The sequence below is a fragment of the Macadamia integrifolia genome, chromosome 4, assembly GCF_013358625.1.
Source record: "Macadamia integrifolia cultivar HAES 741 chromosome 4, SCU_Mint_v3, whole genome shotgun sequence".
Classification (NCBI taxonomy): domain Eukaryota; kingdom Viridiplantae; phylum Streptophyta; class Magnoliopsida; order Proteales; family Proteaceae; genus Macadamia; species Macadamia integrifolia.
The window spans coordinates 32726279-32746399 of record NC_056560.1 but is presented as its reverse complement, the minus strand read 5'-3'; the positions used below and the strand labels follow the sequence as shown (position 1 = coordinate 32746399).

Below are 20121 nucleotides of genomic sequence, written 5' to 3'. Positions count from 1 at the left end.
CGCAGAAGAAGGATGAAGGATCATTAAAGGGAAGCCACAACCAACAGAGGCTCGTTCTTCTAACATAATAGCGCAAAACAGCTCTCCACCCTGAAGCAGAAAACCAAAGCACTTCCCATCTTTCCCTTCCTTTCCTTTCTTTTTCTGTTCGCTCACCCTCACCCCACTTATAGTAGACCCCACTCCCTTTATTTTTCCTCCATTTTTTCTCCTTCAAACAAACAAAGTCTATGGTTTTTTTTTTAATTCCTTTTCTTAATAAATTATGCTTACTCTTAGATGCAGTTTTCCACCATCTAGTAGGACTCAGTGGACCATTAGTCCAGGCTTACAATTGTTAGTTACCATGTTAAAAGATTTACCCGATCCCCATGTGAGTAATAAAAATCATATGAACTACCAAAAATACCCCCAATACCCTTTTTTCTCTCATTCCTTCTTCCACTTCCCAAGAAAGGACATCACTGCTTCTTCCACCCCTGTAACCCCGCCACCCCCATCCTCCTTGTAAACCTACCTTGCACCACCACCACCCACCTTTTCCCACTCTCTTCCCCACCCTCCTTACTCCATCTCCCGTTGCTCCTCCTTGACCAACACAATTTCCTACATGGTCAGCAACGTTGTCATTGTTGATCGAGAATCTCCATAATTGTTTCCTTCATTTGGGCAATCATTAATTCTAGATCCAAGCTTCTCAATGTCCATGTAAGTGCAAAATAGATCATCTTCATATCCAACATCTTCAAAACTCCCCGTAGACGCGTCAAATATAATGGATCGTTGATGAGATCCATATTGTTAAGCATTGAAACTACATTGTATTGCTTGACTTGAGAAGATTACAACCTAGTGGTCTATATATATGGCCTAAAAGGAATCCACATGATTGGAAACTCTATCTGATAAGAAGATCTAATAGGAGTAGTTATATTAGAATACAAACTCTATGAGAGGATAGGGTTTGATATCATATGGAACTCTAGTGAGGTAGGAGTCCTAATAGGATGTAGAGATTGGCAATCAATGGGACTCCTACAAAATAAGAGAAGATAGGCTAGCATAGGAGGTGATAATGTCTGAGACAGAGTGGAACTCAAACTCTTGCTGATACATATCATTTGGGATTAAAAATTTTACCTTAGAGTGAGCTTGCCGATGGTGAGAGCCCCCTTACCGGATGGCTGTCGCTACTGCTTCTAGGGTTTCTGAGCATGGCTATCTCTTTAGACGTATGAGCATTCTGGGACGAGTTGGGATTTGTAGGATTTGGTGGTGTTGGTGTGAAGCAGGTTTGCAAGGAGGAGGGCAAGGGTGGCGGGGTTGCAGGGGAGGAAGGAACGATGGCGTTCTTTCTTTGGAAGAGGAAGAAGAAAGGAAGAGAAAGAAGGGTATTAGTGGTATTCTAGTAATTCTAACCACTTTTGTAAATCTTTTTCTTATCCCGTAGATCTAAGTAATTTCCTTAATAAGGTAAAACCATGGTGGAACCTAGCCCGAACCGACAAAACCGATTGAAATAGATAAAAAAAAAACCCGAACTGAACTAAACCGATCCAAACTAAATCGACCAATAACCAAACTGAGTGAAAATCGATATAAAAATAAATCATTATGAGATTATAAATTGGTGAGTTGATTATCCATTTTTTTCAATAGTGAGAATATTTTTTTATTGTAAGGAATTGTTACAAATCATTGATTATGAGGTTTATAAATAGAGAAATTGATTTGTAAATTATAATAAGGGTAAACTTCACTCTCCCCCTTGAACTGAGTCGAAATATTAATTGGATCCACCACCTTTGAGAAAATATCACTCTCCTCCCCTACAAGAAAAAGATACTATCTAACAGCCCCCAACCATTAATTCTGATTGTCAAGTCAAGTTAATTTTTTTATAATCCCCTAAATAACCCCCTATTTGTCTAATACCTAAGCTACCTTCATCTTAAGTGAATATTTAAGATGAAAACCCCTATCTTTCCCTCTGAAATTCGTGAGGAGTTGTCTTCCCAGATGCTCTGCGGCCTGTGTCAACACAAGGAAGTGCTGTGTGTGGGAGCTGTCTTTGCTTTTGGCTTCATGCGAGCCATTCGGTTATTGGAGAAGCATTGGGCCCTCCTTTGCAACGATATCTGAATTGGAACCATGAACCCCCAAATCACTGATCCATTTGTGAGGAAAGCGGTTTCCAAGATTGTCAAACCAGACCCCAAGCTTGCCGATTTTATTGAGGCCTAATGCAGAAGGAAGTCATGGTAGGGGATCATCATGAGACTTTCACCCAACACCAAGCACATAGATGTTATCGTGACTAGGACCATGTCTCAGTACATCCCCACACTCGATTACCATAGCAATGGCCTCCCTCTTGTGTGTACCATGTATGCATCCTCCGAATGCTACTTCGGCCTCAACCTCAAGCCTCTCGGCAAACCCAGTGATGTCTCCAACACTCTCATCCCCACCATGGCTTACTTCGAGTTCCTGCCCATCCACAGGAACAATGGGGTCACCAAGAATAAGGAGCAGCAGGAGTTGGTCGATCTCGTCGATGTCAAGCTTGGCCAAGTATACGAGCTCATTGTCACCACTTATGTAGGTAATGAATCATTTTTGTTTCGAATTATTTTTTTTTCCACTTTTTTTTACTTCCAAATTCCAATCTTTTTACTCAATTTATGTGTTTTAAAAATAGGGCTTTACAGGTATTGAGTTGGGGATGTGCTTAGGGTGGCTGGATTCAAGAACAAGGCCCCCCAATTCAATTTCGTGTGCAGGAAGAACGTCGCTCTTAGCATTGGTTCCTACAAGACCGATGAGGTGGAGCTGCATAATGCGGTTAAGAATGCTATTAACCATCTGGTTCCCTTCGATGCATCTCTGTTAAGACCATAGTTAGTAAATTCGGATTCGGGAATTATTCGGGCGGAGAATTATTCGGAATAATTCGATTGATTAATTTAAGGATTCGGTCAAAAAAGCGGTCAAAAAAGCGAATATGACGTTTTGTTTTTTGTTTTTTTTAAATATTGTTTAAGTGGACCGAATAATTCGGTTTAATTCGGTTCGGCCCGAATTATTCGCGTTTTAAATTCAAATTAGTAAAATTCGCGTTTTTTACCGAATTTTATTTTTAATTCAGATTCGATCAGAATTTTTGATTTAATTCGAAAAAATTCGGTTCGGCCAAATAATTCGCGAATTATTCGGCCGAATTGCTAACTAGGGTTTAAGACACCCAGATATGTGAAATTTGCACCCATTGTGGAGCTCCTCAATTCCAGGGTTCTCTCTAGTTTCTTCACTCCTCATGAATGATCCTTCTCCTTCTCCTTCTCCTTCAAAGCGGCTTCAAGCAAGAGAGAAAACCGCACTTTAGGGCTCCTCTCACTCGCGATTTTTAGAGGGAATGGTAGAAAGAGGGAAAGAAAGGGGTAGCTTAGGTATTAGACAAGTAGGTGGGTATTTTGGAGATTATGAAAAAATTAACTTGACTTAATAGCCAGAATTACGGTTGGAGGCTGTTAGATATCATCTTTTTCTTGTAAGGGAGGGGAGTGAAGTTTACCCTTCTAATAATGCTTCAATTGATTTCCTTGTTCACAATACAAAACTAGTTGGATAGTTAAATGAATAATTGGATAATAAGGTTCATTTTGTGATTTTAGTATTAGCTATCTTTTTAATAATTTGTTTTCCATTGGTTCAAATTAGTTATCTTTCTCCTACAATGATAAACCATGATTTAATTATAAATTTAAAGTGTTTTTTTTTTTGTCAAATCTTGTCGCTAAAAATTATGAATGTAAGATTTTACTATGGTTCAGGTCCAATAATAAACCAATTTAAACCGGTATCAATCCAATATTGAAAAACAAAAAAACCAAAATCAAATCAGACCGAAATCAATTCGTTAGAAAATTTCGGTCTTCATCATTTATAGATCGAAGCCGATTCAACCCGACTGAAATCGAATCGGACCGACCGATTGACACCCCTACGTTGTGCCCAGTGGACCCTATCCTCTACTTTGAGAGATTCATGTCAGTTCTTCTCGCACTTGCAGCAAGTCCAACCGATTCTAAATGGAACAGAGCGTTCTTCTCTGCAATACTCCCCACCATGTACTTCGTGTTTCTCCTTTACGTACTGGGATTCGGAGGACCACATCGGATTCACTACCCTTCAACTCTACGGGGAGAGTCGGAGGTTCTCAGGTTTGGAATGATTCCTCTGGAGCTTGGTTCTCTACTTTGAAGCTAAGAAATCGATCTGGGTATTGCGTTTCCGCGGTGGTTCCGTTGTCTGATGGAGAGAGTTACGGTTCTTCCACGGCGGGAAGGCAACAATCAGAGACTGGATTTTCTGTAACTCCTGTTTACCAGCCGACACCACCAAACAGAGATCTTCGAACTCCTCACAGTGGGTAAGGGCTCTCAATTTTCAGTGCACTCTAACAGAGCTATTCCCCCAAAAATGGTTTCTCCATTCAACTCTATTTGAAGTCGCAGCTATTGATTATTATTGTTGTCAATTCCTAATTATTTGGATATTTCTCATCCATACCTTACCTTCTTAGGATTTTGTAGTTCAGCATCTACATTCCCTACTGCTAGCATGGTTGTTTTTCCCCTGTACTTTGTTTGATCATAGGCATGGAATTTGACCATTTTAAGTTTTGAGATGTGCAAAATTTCGATTCATTCTGTCTGATGTTCATGTGTATTCATGAAATTTTATTGTTCTATGTGCAAATGCATATGCCATATGGGTAACGTATAACATGTATGATTATACTGCATTAAAATTACCATTCCAATATTTCGGTACCAATTATGATGCCTATTTATGTTGCATGTTAAAAATTTCATGGTCCTTAAATAGCTGAATCATTGGACAGAAATTATGCTGGGAAGAAAAATCCTGGTGTATGTTGCATTGCACTCCTTCATCTTTGATAAGTAGTCAATAGACAATACTTCAATGATAATGAAATTCTTTGAATTATTTTTTGTTCACTTAGGTACCACTTTGATGGGAGTACCCGGATATTTTTTGAGGGTTGGTACTTTAAGGTCTCTATTCCACAACGGCGGCAAAGCTTCTGCTTTATGTATTCCATAGAGAATCCTGCATTCCGCAAGAGACTCAGTGCATTTGAACAGACACTTTATGGGCCTCGGTTTACCGGAGTTGGGGCTCAAATTCTTGGTGCAGATGATAAGTATATCTGCCAATACTCTGAGGAATCTCAATACTTTTGGGGAAGTAAGTTCCTAGATTCTACTTTATCAAATTTGACATGCAGATACCAAAATTCATTATTTATTTACATTCAAATCCATCAGATTTTCTTTTCCTTCAACATTTTGGATAACTAACAACTAGAGTGCTTCATGGCTTCTATAACTTAGAGTCTAGTTTCAGCTGTCTTTAAAACTGAACTACTGGGTAGAGTCGGAGTGAATTGCTGAGTTTTGTACATCGATTATATTGCATCAGTTTGGCTAAGCCGTAGTTGTGTAATACTTCATTTCCTTTCTTGGTCTCTTTCCAGTTAGAACTGCTAATTTGTATAATGGGTTATAAACTCCCAGTAGTTTAGGATCATTGATTAGTGATACAGGATTAGGCTAAGCATGAGCTGTTGAATTGGATTCCTACCACATAAGGGAACTTCCATGCCTAATTAGAATTCAAACTCCAGAATTATTGGTAGAGTTCTGAATTGCTATTGTTTTTGTGAATTAGACCAGAGTGATAACACAACTAACTTTGTGATTCCGGATGGGCATCACCTAATGTTATGAAAGTCAGGTACTTTCATGGGATTCTTATGGCAATTTGGATTCTCGAGGATCTGGAGTAACAGGCACTTAGTGTATTCCCTATTTGCACTACCTGACCTTATTGTTTTTGCTAGAAATTATATTTCACTTCTTCATATGATGTAATAAAAAATTTCTTTTTTTTTCTAGATTCATAGGCCACAATTTTCTGTTACTTATAAGATAAGATGATATTAGTCTTTTCAACTTTTGTATATGAACTTAAAGGTTCCATTTGCCAATTTTCACTAATTTCCTGATACATAGGTAGACATGAACTAATTCTTGGAAATACTTTTACTGCTGGGAAAGACTCTCCTCCAAATAGGGAGGTTGCTCCTGAGGTTGGTATGCTTTCTTTGGGTTCTGACCCGTTACCACAAGATGTTGTTTGTTTGTTTTTCTTCTTGGTAATCCTTTGTTGTTCATGGAAGGATTTATTTCATGCCTAGTTTGTTTATTATGTATGTTTTGTACTTACATTAGTACATCCATACATGAGATCACACCATGCATGATGTATGGGGAAACTCCCCTGCATGTTGTAGATGGGTTCCACATGATGCAGTTTTCTACTCCATATGTTACAGCTGGTCACTAGCCAGGGAAATTTCTTGTGTAAAGTCCCTATGAAGATAACATATCCCTAAAATCAACATCTTTGTTCAGGTGGTTCTTTAAAATGTATTGGCTGAATAAAATAAGAGCAAAAGGTTCCTTCACGGCTGTGGAGAGAACCTTCTCTTCTGGTCACTTGTTTTGTCATGTGGCCTGATCCTTAGGACCCTTTCTCACATGTCAAGTTTCAGCTCAAACAGAGTTTTCCAGGTGGCAAAATAGGTCTTTGCAAATTCCAGGAAATGGGATGGTGCTCAGTACCAGCAGGAGCATAGTTGCCACGGCGACAAGGCGAACAAAGGCGGTGGAGAGTTGTCTAAGCGCTTAGGTGAGAAGGCGCAAGCCTTGAGGCGAACAAGGCGACCAATTGTTATTTTTTATTTTTTCTATTTTCTAACATTATTTGGTAAGCTATATATACCTTGTGTCATAAAAAATCAAGATTAAGCAACATCAAATCATTAAAAATCAACATTTAGCCATATTAAATCATAAAAAATTAACATTAAGTCATATTAAGTTATAAAAAATCAAAATTTAGAGAAATGCTCTGGTTCTATAACAAGTTTGACTGGAATGATATTATTTTTACATAAGACTTTTTGTATCAGTTATAATATAAAAACAGCTTTCCAATAAGTCTAAGATTACTTAAATCTAAGTTGTAATGACAAAGTTATGCTCTGGTCAAACTTCTTATTAAGCGTGAAAATGCTGTTAAAATCGCCTAAATGAAAATAATTTTATCGATATCAAAACAAAAAATTGTTTTACCGGACTTTTGGTTTTTAGCAATGTTTTAACATGATAGAATTTATAAAATTTTCATAATTGAGAAAAACTCCAGCGTTTAAAAGTTGAAAATCGCCCCTATAACCAAAATCCAGTTTTTCTTCTTGGACTGGGGGTTGACTTTTTATCATTTTGGAATTTGATTTTTAAACTATTTTTATTGGATTCAAATAGGAGGTATTTGCTTATTTATGAATAATATCTTAAGTAAATGAAATAACAAATATAAAAAGCATTTACTTAAATGATATTTGGCATAAATAAGTGCCAAAACACAAGGCGGTATGCAGTGCAATAAGGCGACTGCCGCCTAGGCCCCAGGCAAACCGCCTGGACGCCTAGGCGACGCCTTGACAACTATGAGCTGGAGTACAGTATACATGTATGAATATACGTGGGGATGCATGCCAAAACTTAGGGATTATATGGCTGAATATTTGTCTGAAATTTGACATATGGTCTATCCAGACTGTACTCTGTCTATCTAATGATCAGAATTTCCAAATCATCCTACCACGTGGCAGAATTAGAGGTCCTGTGGAGAGAAGCTTCACTACACTGGACTCTGTAAAGGCAAAAATACCAGAAATAATTTTGGCATTAGTCCAGAACATTCTTTGAGTTATCAGGTAGAAATGACAAATGCAAATTTGGAAGTGTTCAGAAAAAAAAATATCAGTTGCATCACGGTTGCTTTTTGGTACTGCAGCTATTGCAATGAATCCTCTGCTAATTCAGTTGTCCGGATTATAGCAAAGTTCTCCATAACACATCCGTTTCATGCATACAGAAAGCAGTCTATGTGTTGGACCTACGTTGTCTTCACCGACTATGAATTTTTTGTTTCTCTGCTCACAGATACACACATATACACATTCAAATGCTTCCATACTTGGGTTTTATCAATATGATGAAGGCTACAAAATTTTCTGTTGTTGTGTCCCACTTTGTTAAAAGAATTTGCTTCCTGCATATTTATGATTTATTTGTCCTCTGGAAACAATTGTTTCAAAGACTTTCAGTATTTCCCAGTTTTCAAAAGTTGTTAATTTCTTCCAAGATATGAGCATCTCTTGCTACAGATGAAACTGTTACTCAAGGCATTTATGACATCAATGTTGACTTGCTCCAATTTTATTAACACTAGGAGTTCAATAGACGAGTGACAGAAGGTTTCCAAGTTAGTCCTCTTTGGAATCAAGGACTCATTTGTGACGATGGCAGGTATGCCTTTCTCTTCTGTTATTTGCAGGATCTAGTTTCATAGTATAGAGCTGCACAGAAGTGTCCATGGTCTAATCTGTTTTTTCCTCCCTTTAGTTTCGTTTTTCTTCCCGCCCCTCCCTTCTGACATTGACGAGTAATCTGGAAATTATTGTTATTGGATAAGGAAAATATGGTAGGTTTTCTATCGTATGGACGAGGCCTATAAGTTGGACTTCCAATACTGACCTACATGTCTGTGTTTCAACTTAAAATCAATCTAGGGCGTGTCTTCCCTGCAACTCACTTTGATAGGATATAAAATTTTGTACCATTACTTTATGATTCCTTGTCAATGCTGACTTGCTTCATGTTAATTGGTGGATGTGAGCTCTTTATTGTTCAATGACTGATCACTCCAACCTTTTCTGGCTAAGCTTTGGCCTATTCTGTGTCTACTTGGATCATTGTCAGGTTTCCGTTAGAGTCCAATCTTTCTTCACTTTCTGTCATTTCTTCCATGTTAGATTATGAAAATAAAGGCCTGCCCCTATTTTTAGTAGGTGATCACTACTGAAGTGAAGAAAAGGTCTGGAATCAAGAAAAAAAGGGGTACTATGAGCCTTCTCCACTACACATCTCATGATGCTGCCATGCAAATATTGGAATCATGTAATGACTCTACATTTTATTTTACCGAGGAACATTATATTTGATTTGAAATGAATGGCTTGCCATTAGCAATAGAGAACAGTTGCATTTGAACATTGAAGGATATTTATTCCTTAACATAGAAAAGGTGGTGAAAAGAGAAGCTATATTTATCTATTGGATCATTAAAGTGGATTAGGCTTAGGCCTATCAATGGATGTCCTACAGCAAGCTCCCTTGGCTTTCCTATTTAGTTTTTGATTGTTATTTCATTGTTGTAGTGAGATTCTTATCCCCTTTTTATAAATAAAAAAACTGCTGGGCATAGCTTAAGATTTTACCCTATTATTGTGAGCTTCATTGTGTCCAATCTCAGCATCCACCCGATGGATTAATCTGAGATTAGACTATGTTATTCTCCTATGTTTGATCTACCTACTTTAGCATTAGAGAAACCAATAAACAGTCCCTACAAAGCTTAAAGAAGAGAAGGAAGAAGAAGAAGAAAGAGAGAAGACATGTTGAGAAGAAAAGGAGAACACTAGAACACGATAGGATTCAGAATTACTTATCTTGGTCTATCCCCAATACTTATATCATACTTAATAGTGATTCCCAGGATGACCAGCTATCTCCATGAGATAAAGGCACATTAGGACACTTACTATCTGTTTTTGGCTCTCACAATCCAAACTGAGCCTTTAATCTTTTCCTAAATATGTTTTTTGTATTCATATATGCATAGCCATTTGGATGGTTTGAGCTTTAGGGTAGCATCTACTAGGCTGTTTTTACAAGCAGTTAAGTTAGTTCGAGTATTTTCTAGAAATACTGTGTAGTATGTTGGAAAAAATTTATGCTTTTTAAATGATTAGAAAATGTTGTCTGAGAATTAATCTGTTTACTTTTCCCCAAATATCGATGCAAGAAATTCATATGGTCCTTTTCAATGTATGTACACAGACAAAATGGGGCGGTGAAATGTCAGGCTGAGTATTTTCTGGGTTAGCAGTTACTTAATGCCCTTGTTCATATCTACCTGATTATTAAACAGGTGGATATATGTCAACCCTAACTGGAAAAAAAATTATCTGAGTGGGTTGGTGGGTCGGGTCTGTGACCCTGCCAAGGTCAGGAAGGGCAATAAATCATACAAGCTCAAACAAGCTATCACAGCCAAGTTCTTATATTTGATTTGACTTGGTTTTGGGTGACAGATCAAATTACGTGAAGACAGTAAAGACAGCACGTTGGGAGTACAGTACCCGTCCTGTTTATGGCTGGGGTAATGTTGGCTCCAAACAGAAGGCCACAGCAGGCTGGCTTGCAGCTTTCCCTGTATTTGAACCCCATTGGCAAATATGCATGGCAGGTGGATTGTCAACAGGTGCGAACTAATTTTCTTACTCTTGGCTCTGATTCTTATCTTTCATTGGCTCAGTATCTAGATTCTTGGCTTTCTTGATAGGATTGGCTATGCTTCTATAGGATCTGAATATCTTAAGCTTAAGTAGGTCTTTTGAGGTCCAAATAATTTGTAGTGGTGAATTATGTTAAAAGTGATGCCATCATTTAACTACAGCAGCTCCTGTCAATTTTGTTTATGAAATATTCAAAAATTCTTGTACTCTGTCTCCTTAATTTCAGAAGTTAAAGCTGATGTTTTGAAAACCATGTCAACTAACCAGCCTCTGCTTTTACTCTTAATTGAAGAGAAGTGGTGAGTGAAGGTAAATAATTTGAAGATCGATAACAGGAGCAGAAACTGCTACGTATATGTGAAAAGAGGGTCCAGGAAGATCTTGGATCAGATACTTATCTCTAGCTTAGAAATGTATATCATTATTGACCAATTGTTAGTTCATATAAGTACTTTCAGCTGGAATACCTAATTGCTTATTGTAGAGAAAAGTGTAAAACCTGGATAGTGTAATATAATTTGTAGATTTCCATCAATGTTAAAATTTCTCAGATCTTTCCCTAATAAGATAGTTCGGAAACTTATTAAACCAAAACGGTAAAGCTTGTTACAGTACCTGAAACATGTGAACCAGAATATGAAGTTAGAAGGAGGAGAATAAGAAGACAGGAAGAGAGAAGAGTTCGAGCCAAAGGAGAAAACTGGCTCTCGGGTGGAATGAATAACCCAACCGAGAGCAATGCAATGTAAAAGGGCGAATCCAGTGCACAAGGCTCCCTCCACTGTGGTCATAATGTATGCAGCCTTAACAACCACTTCATGGAGAGGCTGTTTGAGAGCAATGCAATGTATTTAAATAAATAAGATGAGGATAATTACAAGTATACCCTGCTGTCCATATACCAGCACACTAAATGCAGAGAATAAGGAATACCCAAACTACACCTTGAGGTAGAATAAAACATAAGAATCTCTTAATATACTATATCATATCAAATATCATAAGCAGCTCACATATGGTGTGGCAGACATGTATGTGCATCTCCAAATATACTTACGCACGGGATACAAGTGCCAAATTTCCATAAACAGAGATATAGAACACCTCGATGTCAGATCACAATGCTGGAATTACGTGCTTAAAATATTAAAATAATTTAATTTTGTAACAGCAACTAGAAAAAGAGAAATGTTGGGAAAGTGGGGGGGGGGGGAACCAGTTCTAGTTTTACATTATCCATTGAAACTTTAATTTTTGATGCTCAACTGCTGTATGAAGTTGATGCTACTCTTGGTTAACGGTTCTATCTAACCTTAGTCCATTCTAATTTTGCTATGAACACTCTGTCTTGTAAATGCGCCCTATTTGCTTCATAACTTGGTAGCTGTAGAAAATATGCACCTAACACAAAACCTTGTATTGGATTTTTATTATAGTTTCTTTGATCCATAGAGAAGTTTATCTTTTAAGGCTCTGATTTTTTATTGCAGGTTGGATAGAGTGGGATGGGGAGCTATTTGAATTCGAAAATGCACCGTCTTACTCTGAAAAGAATTGGGGTGGAGCCTTCCCAAGAAAATGGTTCTGGGTAAATATCGGATAGTTTCCTGTCATAATAGATCTCAACTGTCCTTATTTACTAATGTCCGGTTTGAATATATGAACTCACCCCCGTCATTGCTGTTTGGAAGTTTTTCTTTCTTAGTTAGATGATCCAATTATTTTCTGTCAAAAGAGACTATTTGCTTATTGATTTTTGTACCCTGTCATTACTTTTGTGATTAGAATTGTAGGATTGAATGGTTGGTAACATATTGCAGGCTCAGTGTAATGTTTTTCAAGGTGCAACTGGAGAAGTTGCTTTGACTGCGGCTGGTGGATTGAGGGAACTACGTGGATTGACAGAAACCTTTGAAAATGCTGCATTGGTACTACATGCTACAAAGAAATTTGTCCCAAATCTTGCATATGTTGTTTGCTTCTTTCTATTTCATCAGTTCTCTCTCTCTTTCTCCTTTTTTTTATTTATTTTTGATAGGGAGCAGAAAGTTAATTTGTGTTTCCACCTGTACATGCATGCACAAGAAGATGAACTATGAACTTAGAATTCACCAAGCCTCGCCCCAACTATTTGGGTTGCCAAAAGGTGCTCTATCAACTTTAGTGAATTCCTTGCAAGCACAAAGCCAGTCAAAATAGTGAGAGTCACAGCCCTAACCTTTTTTGTTTCTGAGCTTTGAAAAACCCTTCTGTTCCTTTCATTCCATATCCTTGAAACTTTTGTATGAAGGGTCATCTTCCATAATTTGCAACTCCTGGTGTCAACTTGTAATGCAGTACTGTATTTGAAAGACTCAAAACAGTAGCCAATAGATAGGATCTATGAATGAAAGGGATAGTTCAGATCTTAAAGAGTAATCATAATAGGAATAGGAGAAGGGTAATTAAGTAATTGACCAAGGAACAAGTTCTGGGAATTAAGTAGAACAGTGGGAGGCGATGTTCAGAAGTAAACAGTGAAGTATAGATGTGATAAAACAGCAACTAAACAAACAGTAACCGAGAGGGGGTATTTATGTAATTTCCAAAACCAGTTATAGGGTTCAGAAATTAGGAAACACAGTAGCTATCTGAGAACAGTAGCACAGAATCGATTCCAGGTTAGAAGGCAGGGGCAGAATAGGAATAAATTAAATATCTCAAATCCAATCATGAGAACTGAACCAAACTCAGGTCGAGTTCTGTTCTTGACCTATTGATGGTGTGCTCCAAATCTCACTTCAATCGGATGGTCATATTTCTTAATCTGAAAAATCACATTGTATCCAATCTTCTAGAAAATGGAATTCTGGATGAAGCAAACTAAGAACAGTGCTTACTTTCTGAAGGCAGCAGTGAGAGATTAAAATGAAAATAAATATTAAGATCCATCAACAGTAAAAGAATAATAACAACAACGATCTGCCTGGGCTTCACACCGCAATACGTCAGTTGGATCAGACACCAGCTCCTTCACCTTGATCACCCACAAGGAACTCCAATGGAGGAAATAAGTTGCAGTAACAGCTGATCAGACACCAACTCCTTCACCTTGATCACCGACAAGGAACTCCAATGGAGGAAATAAGTTGCAGCAACAGCTCTTGTTTCTATTCTGAAAATCATGGCCAACAATGAAGGCCTTCTTTGATTTTATTGAATGAAAGAAACGAGAGCTAGAATACACGGAATCCTCCTCCGATTCGAACTTGGACACACCAACTTAAAGTTCTAACATGAACCTATTGCTTTAAATGATAAAACAAAGAAATAAATTTATGAGGTATAAATTCCCCATTAACCGAGCCTTGTGTGACCTAGGCTTTACAATAAGCACATGGGAATTAAAACAAATTAAATTGACCCACTTGGTTCAATTGGACTGAAGCAACACTTGAAACATAAAATAAAACTAAGGAATACTAAAGCAGCAACTAGTCCATGGTTTTGGCCTCCCTTGGTCTTCTTCCTACGTGAGTAGGTCTAAAACTCTGCACTAACTTGTTGACAAGCTAGATAGTGAAAAACATGTAAGTATCCGGCAGTTGCTAACATTAAACAGGCATAAGTTACAGCTTCAACTGATCTTTGTTTGCTCATAATGGATAAGAGTTGATTTGTAATCTCTTTTTGGCCATCTAACACCTCCACCCAGCCATTTCGCAAGCTATTTGTGTACTCTTTAACTACTACTATCTTACACCATTCTTCCATATTAATCAATCTTCATTTAGGTAGTCAATGTTTGATTATATTTTTGGTGTCTTAACACAGTCATCAAATCTTTGTATTTGTAAGATTTGTTGTAAATGATGGATCCAAACCACATTCCTGTATTCCATGGTGAGTCACCAGTTAATGGTCCCCACTACTACTGCCATGTTCCAACATTTCATAAATGTTGAGGTCTCTTTCTAAGAAACCTTCAAATCTTCTAGTTTTTTTTTTTTTGTTAAATGCGCAACCAATTCTGAGTAGTGATTAAAAGATGATTCTCTGGCACATAAATATATTTATTCTCTGTGCAAGTTTTTTTATACTTAAAAAAGAATTTTTAAAATTTTTAGAGAATTGTTTTCTGGAAATTCATTGGATGGCTTGTTGGCTCCAGAAATTCATTAGAGAAGTTAAACCTACAATTCTGTAAAACTCATGAGAGTGCAATTTTTATGATTTCTCAGTGAGAACTTTTCTCTTCATTTTCTTCTGCATTTTATGAGGAATTGTCTACTTTAGAGTTGTACTCGTGATTTGTAGATTTGTGTTCTTATGTAGTAATATGGTATTTATGCAGATCGGAGTTCACTATGGTGGCACTTTTTATGAATTTGTGCCATGGAATGGTTTTGTTAATTGGGAAATTGCTCCTTGGGGTTATTGGCATATGTTTGCAGAGAATGAAACCCATAAGGTGATTGCATTTTCTTTAGTACTGTTATATTTCCTAATGTTCTAGTACTAGTGATCCCAAATCATTGATCTGTCCTCTGAATCTTCTTTTCTTCTGCTTAATGTGAACAAGGGACGCCTAATCTATAGGACTTAAGGATGTAAAAAATGATCCTAGAATTAATTTAATGAACCTCATAGAAGGGAGTATTGTGCTGATATCCTTTCCATCATAAATTCTTTTGAGAAAAAAAAAAAAAAAAAAAAAAAAAAAGCATATTTTGAAGCTGTCTATTACTAACAAAGTGAATTTATTCTTCATGAGCAGGTGGAATTAGAGGCAACTACAAAAGATTCTGGTACTACATTAAGGGCTCCTTCAAAGGAAGCTGGGCTCACTCCATATTGTAAAGATACCTGTTACGGTGAGCTGAGGTTACAGTTGTGGGAAAGAAAATATGATGGCAGTAAGGGAAAGGTTTGCTGATCTCCTCTAACCTCAAAATCTATTATATCATTAGTTGAAGGGCCAAGAAATGCCAACCTCTTTTCTTCAGAGAATTCTATCCCTTGCTTGAATGTCATCGCTAAATGAAGTCTTGAGAGGTCCCTTTCCCTCCTTTTTCTAACGGAGCAGGCTCAGTGGGATCCATATGTCAATGGGGCACTTGACATCCCCACAAACTTGGCCCACTAGGGCCGATGACAACCTAGGAGTTCCCCACCATGTAAACCAACAAGTCCACCCTAATGGTATCTGCCCTTCACTTGCAAATGCATGTGATCTGCATGATCTTCCACATCACTTTGCTTGTGGCTTCTATCCTTGACCACATTTGTGTGAGCCGCTTGATCTTCTGCATCTTCCTGAATGTGCATCATCAGTCCTTAACATACGAGTTGCATCTCCTTCTGCCTTGTGCTGCATATGGGTTTCCACCTTATTCAGGACCTCTGGACTTAGTGGATTGCTTTCTTCCGAGCTTGGGCTCTGTTTGCTTGCGAGGGGAATTTAAAGGGCAGGGAAGTGAAATTTTCATACTTAAAAAAAAAAAATGTTTATAATCATTACCCCATGTGATCCGATGTGATTGTATGAACTACTAATGTGATAGTTCGTAGCTGACTCACATAAAACTTATTACACCATTTCCCAAAAAAGAAACAATGATGAAATCTAGCATAGGAAATATAAATTACTACTTTGAAAAACAAAAATACAAGATATAAGTCACATAACCCACAATGTGGATACACCTTGATAATCTAACCCCAGCGTACTTACCTACTGAACCTGCTCATTAATGTGACTCCAGACAATAGATTTCACCCTTTTGGTGTGACGTGGTTCTGAGTTGGATATAAAAACCAGTACCAAAACAGGGTCGATAACAGTGTAATTTTCCAAAATTAAGAGAAAACACACCTAATCAAATCAACATAAAGATCCGCATTTAATTCTGGCTGAGTGCCACTTTTGTTGGGTACCATCAATGCTAAAAACCTCAGAAAATCTGATGGTCAGATCTTCTGACATGGACAACTCCTAGTGGATCTAGGATAGGTCAAAAGCAGTCAAACTATGAGTCGAACGACTGATCAGAATATAGATTTAATATGACCAATAGAAAATCAATCTATGATGTTAAATTTAGACATAACAGACCATTAAACAACAGTGATAAAATGGCCCTCGAACTAACAAGAACCAAATCCCACTTGGAGTAGCACTATGGTGTTTATGCAACAGATTCAAAAACTAATATCAGATTAATGATTAAAACAATGCCCACAAAGGTTTTCTGAAATCAGGACTGTGAAAGCATGAATTTCAGCAATCCTAGAATGAATAGTGTAACAATAACAAAACCTGAATCAGTACCTGGCCATAAGAAAGAAAGAAGAGTGAAGGAGAAGAGAGAAGTCAAAGAGAAGATGAAAGGGAAGAGGACAGCCCATGGTTTGAGTAATGGGAAGAATGCTCAAATCATGGGTGGGAGATTGTATTTATATTGAATAAAATTTACAAATTACAGTATGATCACCAGGTCCACAACTAATGACTAGACTTGAGACTTAAGAGAAATTACAATTATACCCCTAAGAGAACTGACACAGTTAACAAATAGAAAGCCCTAATTGCATGGACAGAACTGAAATTGAATGCAGAAAGTAGAAGAACAAATTTGATACCTGAAGAAGAAATCAAAATAATAGAATAGCAGGACCTAGGCTTTCCACCGCAAGCTATTGATTTGATTCATCACCAATCGAGCCTCGATTCACCACAAGAACACTCTGTTTCTCACAGCAGGGGGGGGGGGGGAACAATATTGCAAGCCAAAATCTCAGTAATCAAATTCTTGTACAAGGCTATAGCCCCTTACAAACTTATATGGAAGGCTCAAAAACAGACTCAAACACTAAAAGGGAGGCTTAAACCAATCTTTAACTAATAAGGTAAGATAAATTGACTAGGAAACTAAAATAATGAATGAAACCGACTCAAAACAGGACTAGACTTATAGAATCCTAATCTAGCCTAACTAAAACACTTAATACAATTAAATAAAGATTAAAGACACTTAATTAATCATGTATGCCTAGCCTCTACACATATTATAGGCCAATTAAAGTGTGGCCCATTACAATGAAAACACATTGGATCAAAGGCCCAACACATACATAATCCAACACAAAGCTTATTTTTAATAAAATTAGCCCATATAAGTGATTTATCTGCATCATGGTGTGTCTCATCATTATCTTGATGATTGTGTATCTGGTTAGCTTAGATTTTAACTTATTGGCTGTCTTATTGTCTGTCTTATTTTCTGTCTTATTGTCTGTATAAACTTGTCAATATTTTCATTATGAATGACAGATATTTTACATTGTAGCTTGGGGTGTTGATATGCCTTTGGTTACTGTCCCCTACTCGCCCAATCCTTTCTTTCTTTGGTTTGGTGGTTGTGGGTAGGGGGCATGAAGAAGATTAAGCCTGACTGTTACTTATAGTAACTCATTAATTTCTTGTGATCGTGCATGCTATAGAACTCTAGCCTGACTGTTACGTATAGTAACTCATAAATTTCTTGTGATTGTGCATGCTATAGAACTTTGTCTACAGAGGTAGGGGAAAGTCATGTTGTGGGCCTTGGCCATCATATCAGTGTAATCACGGTTAGCATATGGTTTGATTTAGATTAGACTTCTAGTTTGAAGGATGCATGTTGTATGGTTAGGCAACATATATTTTGTGGTATACCATTTTCTGTTGATGATAGAATTGATAGCATTATATGCTGACATTATTTAATGTCTGTTGCAACTTGCAACCCAATGTATGCAGTGATGGGGGGGTTGAAGAGTGTTTACTCTCAGGACGAGAGTTTCCCGTAGAAAGAAAAAAAAAAAAAGACTTCTTAGGGAGAGTGACTTAGAGGGTGTGATTGGGTGCTTAATGTAATCTACCCATAGTGTCAACTTTTCCTGATCATTTTTGCCCCTGTACCTTATTACCCTGTTGTATCCTTTTAGGTGAACCATGTAAATCTTATGTTTATTTGTGAGTCTCTTTCTAGATTTTATTTCTCTATTGTTGCATCACCACCAACCAGATAACCGATTGACGGTGCTTTTTGCTAATGGATATATATGACAGCAATCGCCATTAGAGTGGTGAATGCAGGAAGCCTAGGAACATGATCAGTTCAGCAATTTATCATTTCTCAGGTTTCTTTATGGGGATTTAGGGCTAAATCTCTTTTAAGAACCATCATTATAGTAATATTGATTTCCTTCGTAGATATGACTTCAGTAATGACCATGACTTAAGGGTTCAGTTGGCTTGCCAAATAGTATATTTCTAGACATGCTTGGGATGATTCTCTTCTTTGATGGTTTCATATGACTTGTTTATCCTCTCTGAACTGCTTGTGTTGTTTTTTCATGTTAACTTGTAGATCCTTCTGGATGTTACAAGTGATATGGCAGCACTGGAAGTTGGTGGAGGACCATGGTTCAACACATGGAAAGGCGAGACATCTACTCCGGCGCTCCTCAGCCAAGCACTCAGAGTTCCCATTGATGTGGAGAGACTCTATGGGTTTGCTCCAATTCTGAAACCCCCTGGGCTCTAGTCAATTAGATAATGACTGGTTATTTAGCATTGGACAGACTACGGAGGGTTCTATCCCCCCCCCCAAAAAAAAAAAAAAAAAAGAAAAGAAAAAGATGGTCTAGGGAGAAATGTAAATGACCGATACCGTAAAAGGGTAATTTGGAGCTGACAAAATGGGAAAATTTTAGAGTTGCCCATGTTTTTTGTCTTCTGGTTTACTGATGCACTGTGTGAGTGGATGCTCTCCTGAGATCAACATTCATTAGAATGTTATGAATTTGCAGGTTCAGGTAATGCTTAGAGACATAAGGTTATAACAATCTGACTGACCATCCTTAACACAGACTCAATACAGAAGACCCAGAGACTACAAGAGCCAAGGTGTGGCTTAGCCTTCCATCTAGCATGGAAACCAAACTCAAAGACGCGACCTCGAATGGCCTCTGGCCTCCCCAATTGTAAGTTGAAATTGAAGCCACTGCAAGGTGTGATTGTTGCCATTAGTTAAGGCAATCATGCTTTCAACAATTTAAGGTAGGGGGTACGTACCCCATACCGATACCTGACCAATCCCATCATGGTTGACTATATTCTCGGCAAATTTTTTTACTTTTAGGCTGCATTTTTGTAACGTTTCTATTCTAGAAACGATATTTCGTGTCAAAAATGGAAATTACAGTTTCTATATCAAAATGTTCCTCTTTTTTTTTTTGGGAACGACATAACTACCTTTGCTTTATTCCGTTTTTTTGTTCTATTAACTCTAGAAACGTTTTCTAGAACGTTACCAAACGCAACCTTGTTCTTTTGCTAAAGATAGGTATCCGAAGTTTCTGACATGACTAGTCTTGTGGGTCATACTGACCCCACAACTGTATGGAGTGAGTCATACTGGGTCGAATGAGAATCACCAACTTTCATTGAAAGCAGTGAAGGGAACTAAACACCCTTGTGTCAATGATCCCAAGTAGATAAAAAGGCGGCAAACGACTCAAACCTAGAACCACAAGCTTCCTGATACAATCCTATCAAAAAAAAAAAAAAAATCTCT

The 20121-nt window shown here is 37.6% G+C and overlaps 1 protein-coding gene and 1 pseudogene across 1 annotated transcript; both read left to right on the top strand.

The window, feature by feature from the left end:
• The first annotated feature begins 2151 nt into the window (after window positions 1–2151).
• On the top strand, window positions 2152–2901 carry LOC122076409 (annotated as a pseudogene).
• A 1150-nt stretch (window positions 2902–4051) lies between these two features.
• Window positions 4052–19364, top strand: LOC122076820 (tocopherol cyclase, chloroplastic). The gene is made up of 10 exons (XM_042642393.1): window positions 4052–4432; window positions 5030–5274; window positions 6102–6178; window positions 8392–8468; window positions 10316–10485; window positions 12010–12107; window positions 12340–12447; window positions 14853–14969; window positions 15276–15425; window positions 18913–19364. The coding sequence occupies exons 1-10, from the start codon at window positions 4092–4094 to the stop codon at window positions 19087–19089; spliced, it is 1560 nt and encodes a 519-aa protein (XP_042498327.1). The 5' UTR covers window positions 4052–4091; the 3' UTR covers window positions 19090–19364.
• Window positions 19365–20121: the final 757 nt, after the last annotated feature.